The sequence below is a fragment of the Thamnophis sirtalis genome, unplaced genomic scaffold (assembly GCF_051295495.1).
Source record: "Thamnophis sirtalis isolate CommonGarterSnake01/CBP01778 unplaced genomic scaffold, rThaSir2_p1.2 scaffold_14, whole genome shotgun sequence".
NCBI lineage: Eukaryota > Metazoa > Chordata > Lepidosauria > Squamata > Natricidae > Thamnophis > Thamnophis sirtalis.
Genome location: NW_028261394.1, coordinates 2324381 through 2334902, shown reverse-complemented (window position 1 = coordinate 2334902; position 10522 = coordinate 2324381). Strand labels below are relative to the sequence as shown.

The following is a 10522-nucleotide window of genomic DNA, read 5'->3' as shown; positions in this document are numbered from 1 at the left end:
TCTTCCTGCACGTGCTGGGAATTCTAGAGCTGCTGCAGCCGCACGTTTTCCAGAACGAGCACCAGGGGGCGCTGTGGGACTGTCTCCTTTCCTTCATTCAGTTGCTTCTGGTAGGGGAGGGGCTGCGGCTTTGGGGAAGGGGGGGGGAATGTGTCCTGCAGACAGACAGACAGACAGACTCACACGCGCCAGGATAGCAAAGAGTTCGTCCCCAGGAGTCGGCTTCAGATAAGGACGTCACCAAGAAGGTCGCATCGTCTCCCACAGGGTTGGGTGATAGCTCAGAGGAGGTCCAGAATATCTGGTTGCCATTCTAGAACGACGTTTGGAAGAGAGGCTCCGGTGCTCAAGGTCGAACTGTGGGGGTGTCCTTGGTGGTCTCTGAGCTGGGTGGTTTTCTTGCAGATGTTTCATGACCCAGCTAGGGGACATCATCAGTGCTAGAAGGGAGTGGGTTTGTGGATGGAGAAGGGGAAGAGGAAGAGTGAGGAGGAAGAGGAAAAGGAAAAGGATAGGAGGAGGAGGGGAAAAGAAGGAGGAGGAGGACTGTAGGATCCTTAATGCTCTCTGAGCTGGGTGGTTTTCTTGCAGATGTTTCATGACCCAGCTAGGGGACATCATCAGTGCTAGAAAGGAGTGGGTTTGTGGATGGAGAAGGAGAGAGGAAGAGTGAGGAAGAGGAGGAAGATGAAAAGGATAGGAGGAGAAGGGGAAAAGGAGGAGGAGGAGAACTGTAGGGTCCTTAATAATCTCTGAGCTGGGTGGTTTTCTTGCAGATGTTTCATGACCCAACTAGGGAACTTTTTCCGTGCTAGAAAGGAGGGGGAGAATATGGAGGGGAGTAGAACGATTTTGGGGTCCCTAGTGCTTTCTGAGCTTGGTGGTTTTCTTGCAAGCGTTTCATGACCCAACTAGGGGACATCATCAGTGCTAGAAAGGAGTGGGTTTGTGGATGGAGAAGGAGAGGAGGAGGAGGAAAAGGAGGAATAGGAGGAGAGGAGAGGAAAAGGATAGGAGGAGGAGGAGGAGGACTGTGGGGTCCTTAATGCTCTCTGAGCTGGGTGGTTTTCTTGCAGATGTTTCATGACCCAACTAGGGAACATCATCAGTGCTAGAATGGAGTGGGTTTGTGGATGGAGAAGGAGAAGAGGAAGAGTGAGGAGGAGGGGGAAGAAGAGGAAAAGGATAGGAGGAGGAGGGGGAAGAAGAGGAAAAGGATAGGAGGAGGAGGGGAAAAGGAGGAGGAGGAGGAGGACTGTAGGGTCTGGGAAGCTGGGAATCCTGGTTACACCTGAGCAGAACTTGGGGACAGCAGCTCTCTTTGCAGAAACGGGTTTCAATCTTAACCCATTCTGCAGGCGACTAAAATCCCCCACGACTCACCAGTGGTCCGGGCCGAACCCAGATTGTCTGTCTGTGTCCCTCTTAAGAAGATCCTAGAAGTTGTGTTTTCCCCGGTGTCAGGCCTGCAGCCTTCTTTCCTTTAGGATCTCAGGCCTGTCACACTTTCTATTATTCTACTAGGCATTTTTCTATGGTGGGAAAACAGGATTGTACGGAGTTAGATGCTGTGTAGCCATAACAACATTCTTACTAGGAAGCCAAGGTCATCCTTTGTTTTTGCACCTCTGCACCTGACCGGAACTGGATGGGTGGAACTGCCAGCATGGCAGTGGGAGATTGGACCATGTGATGGGCTTGTGGGTGTGTGACGGGCAAGATCTTGAACTTTCAACGATGGGGAAAACCGGGAAGCTTTCAGATTCGGGTTTTCCCAGATGTGCCAACATGTCTCTCTTAATAAATTGGAACTTTGAGCAATGCTTTGTCTCGGACTCCGATTTAATTTTGGATGCCGTTTGGAACCCTGACACCTGGGCTGCTTCAGAGGCCTCACCTGTGCTCGGTTCTTCTTTTTCCTCCAGAGCTACCGGAAGTCTTCTCGCCACCTGGCCTGCTTCATCACCAAATTCGTGCAGTTCATTCACAAGTACATCACCTCCAACGCCCCAGCCGCCGTCTCCTTCCTGCAGAAGCACTCCGATCCCCTCCAGTAAGTCTCAGACCGTGTCTTGGCCCCCCAGTTGGGCGCTGATGGCCGAGCACAAGAGCCGGGTCGGTGTTTTCACGGCCTCCGCGCTCACCTATGGCTTCTCTGCAGCGACCTGTCCTCGGACAGCAACGACCTGGCGATGCTGAAATCTCTTCTGGCTGGTCTCAGCTTGCCCAGTCGGGCTGGGGCTTCGGATCGCGGAGCTGAGGATGAAAAGAACGGTGAGTCTCAGTGTCTTTGCTGGCAGATGGTTGGGAGGTGAATCTCCTCATTGGTGCCTAAAGCAGGCAACTCCGGTGGATTTGCCAGGGGAGCTTTTGAATAATCGTTTGTGAACAATTCAGATCCCTCAACAGAACAATGGAGCGGAAGTTAGTTGCTCTGGAAGGTACGTAGCACCAGCGAGATACCACTTAGACTTATATGCCACTTGGCAGTTCTTTGCAGCCCTCTCGAAGCGGTTTACAAAGTCAGCCTCTTGCCTCCAACAATACAGCTCCTCATTTTACCAACCTTGGAAGACTGGAAGGCTGAGTCAACCTTCAGCCGGTCAGGATCGAACTGCTGGCAGTCAGCAGAGTCGGCCTGCAATAGGAACAGCACTATAAAATGACAATGTCTACTGCATAGAGAGAAAATTTGCATAAGGTGTTTTACAGGTGGCATCTACCCCCCTCCAACGAGAATTGCAAGAATGTCCAAAGAATAAATCAGAAAAGTGTTGGAAATGTCATCAGATACTGGGGCTCATATTACCACATGTGGTGGATTTGCATTGAAGCTAAAAGATACTGGACTAAAATCCACATGTGGTTGGAGAAAATGATACATAAACACGTAGACTTTGAACCAGAGGTCTTTTTATTGGGAATTATACCAGAAATCTATAACAAAGGCTTAAAATATTTTGATTGTAAATGTGTTACCAGCAGCCAGAATCGTATTTGCAAAAAACAGGAATAGCGCTTAGACTTATACATCGTTGCCTGGTTTTCAGATGAGTCGGCAGCCGGATCCTTGCCCCTGGTCAGCGTCTCCCTCTTCACGCCACTCACCCCCGCGGAGATGGCCCCCTACATGAAGAGCCTATCCAGGGGTCAGAACGTCGAGGGTAAGTCAAAGCCAGCCCCCCCCCTGAGACCCTTGGAAATTGTACACCCAGAAAGTCTCCGTCTTTGGGGTATCCTGCAGGCCCCCTTAAGTGTTGTGTTTTTCAACCTTGGCTGCTTTAAGAGGGGTGGGCTTCAACTCCCAGAATTCCCCTGCCAGCTGGGAATCCTGGGAGTTAAAGTCCTCCCCTCTTAAAGCAGCCAAGGTTGAAAAACACTGCCTGGATGTAGGCTATCTACAGCCAATAAAAGCTGCCCACGTGTGGGGCAGCCCCATGGTAAAACGGCACTTTTTTTGAGTATCAGAAAGAGGTCTATGAATCCACAGCTGCCATCTCCTTGCTCTTATTTTTAATTGGTTTTAAATTGTTCCCTCCTTCTCTCTACGAGACCGTCTTCTGCAACATACCTCCCAGCGTCCGATAAGATCACACAGGATGGGCCTCCTCCGGGTGCCGTCGACTAGACAATGTCGTCTGGCGGCTCCTCGGGGGGAGGGCCTTCTCTGTAGCTGCCCCGGCCCTTTGGAACGATCTACCCCCAGAGATCCGGACCCTCCCCACTCTCTCGGCCTTTCGAAAGTCTACTAAGACCTGGCTATTCCGGAAGGCCTGGGGCTGTTGACCGTCACGAATGAGGTCCAGCCCCACTAAGATTGAGTGCATGATGTGTTTTTTTAACCTGCTTTCCCTTTCTATTTTAATTTTTAGTATTCTTTTTTAGAGTTGTTTTTATGTAAGCCGCCCGGAGTCCTCCGGGATTGGGCGGCATATAAATTTATTAAACTTTGAACCAAACTTTGAACTCTCTTTCCGTTTCTCAGATATCTTGGAGGTGCTGACCGACATCGACGAGATGGCTCGGCGGAGGCCGGAAATCCTTGCTTTTTTTTCTGTAAGTTAACTCTCCTCTTCTGTTTTTTTTTGGAGGGGGGTGGGGTGTCTCTCCGGTGGCATTTCCCTCCCACCCCCGCCAGTTTTGGTAGGGGTGTTGTTTTCCCTTTGGTAGTGTCTCAATTATAGGATTGTATTCTGCTTGATTGTTTGTCTGGGGTCAATCCCTGCTTATCTGTTGGTTGCTGGATAAGATGTGTTCTGGTCTTTTGGTTCCCATTTTGGGCTTTTTATCTTCTCTGCTGAGTGGCATGTAAATGTAGTTTATGGGACGGTTTAATATCTTGCCTTCAAACAGAATTTGGTCAAATTACCAAGGAGAAAACCACACGCACCCCTAACTCTTAAAGCCCACTCCCTTGTAGTGCTGATGATGTCACCTAGATGGATGGAATGTTTCTTTTTTTTTTTAAAGATTTTATTGGTAAAAAGAAAATACAACATCCATAACTTGTAAAAAACAATACAACTACATTTCGAGATATTCCCATATTATCAAATCATTATAAACATCAAAGGTTAGGTATCTTATTCCTTCCCTCCCTCTTCTCTTCCCTCATTTACCCTTTTCTTCCCTCCCCCCCTTACTTCCTTCTCCCCTGCCTTCCCTCCTTTCTTTTCTCCTTTCCTCCTTTCCTCCCTCCTTCCTTCCTTTCAATTCTCCTTCTCTCTTTCTTTCCCTCCCTCTTTCCCTCTTTACTACCCTCTCCTCTTCCCTCCCTCCTTCCTCCCCCAGTTTCTTCTCTTTCTTCTCTCCTTCTTTCTTCCCACCTCCTTTCCCTTCTCTTCTTTCTCTTCCTCCTCTTTATCCTTCCCCCCTTCTTCTGCCTTTCCTGTTCCTCTCCTTTCTCCTCGGATGGAATGTTTCTAACAAAATAGCCAAGTTCAGAGAATACTAAAGACCCCACAGTAGTTTCCCCCCTCCCCTTCCTCCTCCTCCTCCTCCTCCTCCTCCTCCTCCTCCTCCTCCTCCTCCTCCTCCTCCTCCTCCTCCTCCTTGCAGCTGGGCAATGAAATGTCTGCAAGAAAACAACCAAACTCATAGACTCCCCAAACACCAACAGTCGTGGTCCTTCTCCTCCTCCTCCCCCTCCTCCTCCTCCTCCTCCTCCTCCTCCTCCTCCTCCTCCTCCTCCTCCTCTCTGCAAACTTCCCTCCCTTCTAGCACTGATGATGTTCCCTAGTTGGGCCATGAAACATCTGCAAACAATCGAAGCATCAAACTCGGCACAAATGCTCGCTATACATGCCGTCCCTGGCAGTGCTCACCAGATGTTTCCCCCTCCCTTCCCTTTCTCTCCTCCTCAAGACTCACTTGCAAAAACTGATGAACTCTGAAGAGGAGACTTGCCGGAATCTGGCTTTCAACCTGGCTCTACGCTCCATTCAGAATAATCCCAGGTACCAGGAGTACACCTGGAGGGGTGGGAGGAGCTAAGAGGAGGTCTGTGTGGCGGAACCCCCCCAGAAAAGACCCCTAAACCCTACATCATCTGGGTGGGCTGATCTAACAAAAGGTTACCCTTGATTCTTACCCTCCTCGGTTCTTTCTCTTTCTCTCCTCCTTTCCTTTTTTTCCCAAACCTGCAGCATCGCGGCTGATTTCCTGCCCACCTTCATGTACTGTCTCGGCAGCTGCGACTTCGAAGTCGTCCAGACCGCCCTGAGAAACCTGCCCGAATACACCCTCCTCTGCCAAGGTGAGCCCGACATTCCTCTGACCTGGCACCTACAGTGGTGACATCTACATTTCCACCACCACCACCCCACCGATTCTGTGTGTGTGGCTTGGTGGGGGAAGTGGTCATGTGAGTGGGTGAGCATGGGCAACTTTAAAAGAGCCGAGGTGGCGCAGTGGTTAGGGTGCAGTACTGCAGGCTACTTCAGCTGACTGCAGTCTGCAGTTCGGCTGTTCAAATCTCACCGGCTCAAGGTTGACTCAGCCTTCCATCCTTCCGAGGTGGGTGAAATGAGGACCCAGACTGTGGGGGCGATATGCTGACTCTGTAAACCGCTTAGAGAGGGCTGAAAGCCCTATGAAGCGGTATATAAGTCCAACTGCCATTGCTATTGCTATTTCCACTTTTTAAAGCACTTTTTTCCTGCCGGTTCGGGCGAATAGAGAAAGATAGAGAGAGAAATGGATTAGATGATAGGTAGACAGACAGACAGACAAGAGAGAGAGAGAGATAGGCATGTAATATGTGGGCAATGCAATATAGGAGATAAAATATTAAATTAAGATAAAAGCTGTGGCTCAGGGACTAAGAGGTTGAGCTTGTCGATCAGAAAGGTTGGCAAATCGGCGGTTCGAATCCCTAGCACCACCGCATAACGGAGTGAGTTCCCGTGACTTGTCCCAGCTTCTGCCAACCTAGCAGTTCAAAAGCAGGTTAAAAATGCGAGTAGAAAAATAGCCACCTTTGGTGGGAAGGGAACAGCGTTCCGTGCGCCTTCGGCGTTGAGTCATGCCGGCCACACGACCACGGAGACGTCTTCGGACAGCGCTGGCTCTTCGGCTTTGAAACGGAGATGAGCACTGTTCCCCCTAGAGTCGGGAACGACTAGCACATATGTGTGCGAGGGGAGCCTTTTATAATAAAATCACCACAAAACGAAGCCATAGGATAGCAATGGGATATAGATTATATTTTGATGCCAAATGGAAGCGAACGATGGAAGTGCTTCCGCTGCGGCTGTGGTGAGACCATCCCAAGGAGCTGGAAGTTTCCTAAGGAGACGTTCTTCAACTAAGGAGGAGCGTTAAGGTGTTTCGTTTCCCTCTGTTTCCCTAACCTTTCCGTCCCACCCACACCCCCACCCCTCGCAGAACACGCGGCAGCCCTGTTGCAGAGGGCTTTCCTGGTGGGCATGTACGGGCAGATGGACACCAGCAGCCAAATCTCGGAAGCCTTGAAGATTCTGCACATGGAGGCCACGATATGAAGGGTGGAAGCAGCGGATCCGAAGAGGAACCTTGTCTAAGGTGGCTGACCTCCTCTTCTCTCGAGAGGAGAAGAAATCTACGCAGGAGATCAAAATCCTCCTGCCGGAACATTTCCGATAGAAGAAGAGACTTGAAGGGTCCTGGGATTTATTCCATTCCGGGATCCTGGTTTGATTGGGAAGGAAAATGTTTCTCCATCCTCCTCTGTGCAGCACAAGCGAAGCAGGAGGACTCGTTTTATTTGGAGCTACGCAGAGCTAAAAAAATAATAATAATTTAGGTGCACCCTAAAAGTCTTCCTGGGGATCACATTCCATCCCGTTGAACAGGGGTATCAAACCTTGGCAACTTCTTAAGACTTTTGGGCTTCAAACTCCCAGAATTCAGGGAATTGAAATCCAAACGTCTTAAAAGTTGCCAAGCTTGAATGTCGAAAGCACCTCCTGAGAAACGAATTCAGCTGTTTTTTCTTAGCCTTTTTAAAATCAAAACGTCGTGTTTCATGTTCTTTCCAAATATACAAATCTTCGTTTTGGTTTTCCCTTGGGTGTTTTTTTTTTGGGGGGGGGGGGTGTTTGCTTCATCGCAGCCAAATAATGCAGATATCCCTCAACTTCCTCAACCGCAGCAGCCGAGTCCAAAATTTCTGTTGTTAAGTGAGACGTTTGCTAAGTTGAGTTTTGCGGTTCCACCACAAAACCGCGGAGGACAAAATCGCGCTCGACGAAAGCGCGCATTTGACGTCATCACAGCGCGACGAAAACATCGCGCTGTGATCGAAAAATGTAAAAATAAAGCGAAAACCTTACCCTAACCCCCCCAAACCTAACCCTAAATCTAATCCTAAATGTAACCCTTAACCTAATGCTAATAGCAATAGCAATAGCAGTAGACTTATATACCGCTTCATAGGCCTTTCAGGCCTCTCTAAGCGGTTTACAGAGCGTCAGCATATTGCCCCCAACAATCTGGGTCCTCTTAACCTAATGCTAAACCTAACGCTAACCCTTAACCTAACGCTAAACGTAACCCTAACGCTCTAAACCTAACCCTAACCCTTAACCTAACCCTAAACCTAAACCTAACCCTTACCTTTATGTGAATCGGCTTGCTTTAATTTTAATTTTATTTCAATTTTTAATTTTTTTCGTCGCGCTGTGATGACGTCAAATGCGCACTTTCGTCGAGCGCAATTTTGTCCTCCGCGGTTTTGACGGGTCACAGAGTTTTGCCCCGTTTTACGGCCTCCGTTGTTAAGCAAATCACGGCAGGTGATAAAGTCAAACAGCCCAGCTGTTAAGTGGATCGGGCCTTCCCCATCGACTTCGCGTGTCAGAAGGTCGCAAGCGGGGAATCGTGTGATCTTGGGACACACAGCAACGGTCGTTAAGAATGAGTCGGTGAATTTTGACCCCCCTGACCATGAGGCGGCTGCAGAGGTCATCACTGGGAAATGGTCCCAAGTCACTTTTTTTCAGCGCATGCAACTTTCAACGGTCATTCAATGAACTGTCGTTAAGCCGAGGACTGTATAAAAAGTAAAGTGGGAAGAATGATTCGTAACAATCCGTCGTGCCGAAAGGCAGGTTACTCCCCCCCCCCAATCCCATCCCAAGAGACGAAATTAGCCAGCTGTCGCCATAAGCAGACGGAGTACCCGTATTCGGGGGCACTCTACCTTAGAAGAGAACCACAGAGTTGGAAGGGACCTTGGAGGTCTTCTAGCCTAACCCCCTGCCTAGGCAGGAAACCCTACACCATTTCAGACAAATGGCTATCCCACATCTTCTTAAAGACTTCCAGTGTTGGGGCATTCACAACTTCTGGAGGCAACTTCTGTTCCACCGATTAATTGTTCTCACTGTCAGGAAATTTCTCCTCAGTTCTAAGTTGCTTCTTTCCTTGATTAGTTTCCATCCATTGCTTCTTGTTCTGCCTTCAGGTGCTGTTGAGAATAGTTTGACTCCCACTTCTTTAGGGCAGCCCCTGAGATATTGGAAGACTGCTATCCTGTCTCCCCTGGTCCTTCTTTTCATTAAACTAGACCTACCCAGTTCCTGCAACCGTTCTTCCTATGTTTTAGCCTCCAGTCCCCTAATCCTCTTTGTTGCTCTTCTCTGCACTCTTTCCAGAGTCTCCACATCTTTTCTACATCGTGGAGACCAAAACTGGATGCAGTATTCCAAGTGTGGCCTTACCAAGGCCTTATAAAGTGGTATTAACCCTTCACGGGATCTTGATTCTATCCATGCAGCCTAGAACTGTGTTGCCTTTTTTGGCAGCTGCTGCACACGGCTGGCTCCTATTTAAATGGTTGTCTATTTAAAGGAATAGAGATCCCATGGTTTTATTAAGACCTTTCCAAAGTTGGTCCATTCCCAGAAATGCCCTCTAACCTGGTTAGCCGGAGCTTGTCCGACGACCGCCTCGTAAGGGGGAGGATCCCAGGGCTGTTAAGGGTCACCTCATATAATGCGCTGAAGGAAGAGTGGGGAAAGTCCCACCACTTCAGAGAAATAGTTATCCAACATCTTCTTAAAAACTTGGAGCATTCACAACTTCTGGAGGCAATTCCACTGATTAATTGTTCTAACTGTCAGGAAATTTCTTAGTTCTAAGTTTGCTTCTCTCCTTGGTTAGTTTCCACCCATTGCTTCTTGTTCTACTCTCAGGTGCTTTGGAGAATAGCTTGACTCCCTCTTCTTTGGGGCAGCCCCTGAGATATTGGAAGACTGCTATCATGTTTCCCCTAGTCCTTCTTTTCATTAAATGAGACATACCCAATTCCTGCAACCATTCTTCGTATGTTTTAGCCTCCAGTCCCCTAATCATCTTTGCTTGCTCTTCTCTGCACTCTTTCTACAGTCTCTACATCTTTTTTTAAAAATCACAGTGACCCAAACTGGATGCCGTATTCCAAGTGTGCGTTCAAATCCCCCCTCAAGCCACCAGCCTTCTCGGAAATTGCTTCCGCCTCCAGAGAGAGAGAGAAAACCGAACCGTTTATATTCGGCCGCTTCAGCCTCGGCACGTGGCTTTAGTGGTCACAGAGGGCCTGAAATGAAATCCGAGGCTAATCACGGAGTGGTTTCCCCGGGCAGCTTAAGGATGATGAATTTGGCTTACCAGCCCACCAAGTGGCTTTTAAGCATTGACTCGGGCCAGCGACCGGCCAGATTTGTGAGAGCGGCTTTCTTGGCGTCTGGCTTGGTTTGCTTTCTGAGAAATTGGGGGGTTGGGGGGGGGGGAAATAGCTGGAATTCAGCTGCTTCGTTTCTCTCTCTTCCCCCAACCCCCCCTTTGAAGAATTCCTGGGGAAAATAGTTCCAAGTTGGAAGCATCGGTGAAGAATTCCAAATATGGTTAAAAAAAAAAGATATTCAGGGTTTCTTAATTGATTCCAATTGCAAAAAATGGCTCTTCAGGATTGGAATCTGAATTTGATTCCTTCCATCTTCTCCTCCCCTCTTTGCGGAATTTCTACGGAAAAATATAGAGTAGAATAGAAAATAGAATAGAA

At 48.7% G+C, this 10522-nt stretch overlaps 1 protein-coding gene across 1 annotated transcript in view; it reads left to right on the top strand.

Annotated features, from left to right (window-relative positions):
- INTS1 (integrator complex subunit 1) overlaps positions 1 to 7541 on the top strand; it is a 59719-nt gene extending 52178 nt beyond the window's left edge. Inside the window, exons 40-47 of the mRNA XM_087729413.1 lie at positions 1 to 110; positions 1926 to 2053; positions 2162 to 2274; positions 3051 to 3164; positions 3986 to 4056; positions 5365 to 5456; positions 5646 to 5755; positions 6886 to 7541. The exon at positions 1 to 110 is cut by the window's left edge and continues 83 nt beyond it. Of these exons, the coding sequence (XP_087585539.1) occupies positions 1 to 110; positions 1926 to 2053; positions 2162 to 2274; positions 3051 to 3164; positions 3986 to 4056; positions 5365 to 5456; positions 5646 to 5755; positions 6886 to 7001 (854 nt within the window). The 3' untranslated portion in view covers positions 7002 to 7541. The remainder of the gene's footprint in view (positions 111 to 1925; positions 2054 to 2161; positions 2275 to 3050; positions 3165 to 3985; positions 4057 to 5364; positions 5457 to 5645; positions 5756 to 6885) is intronic.
- Positions 7542 to 10522: the final 2981 nt, after the last annotated feature.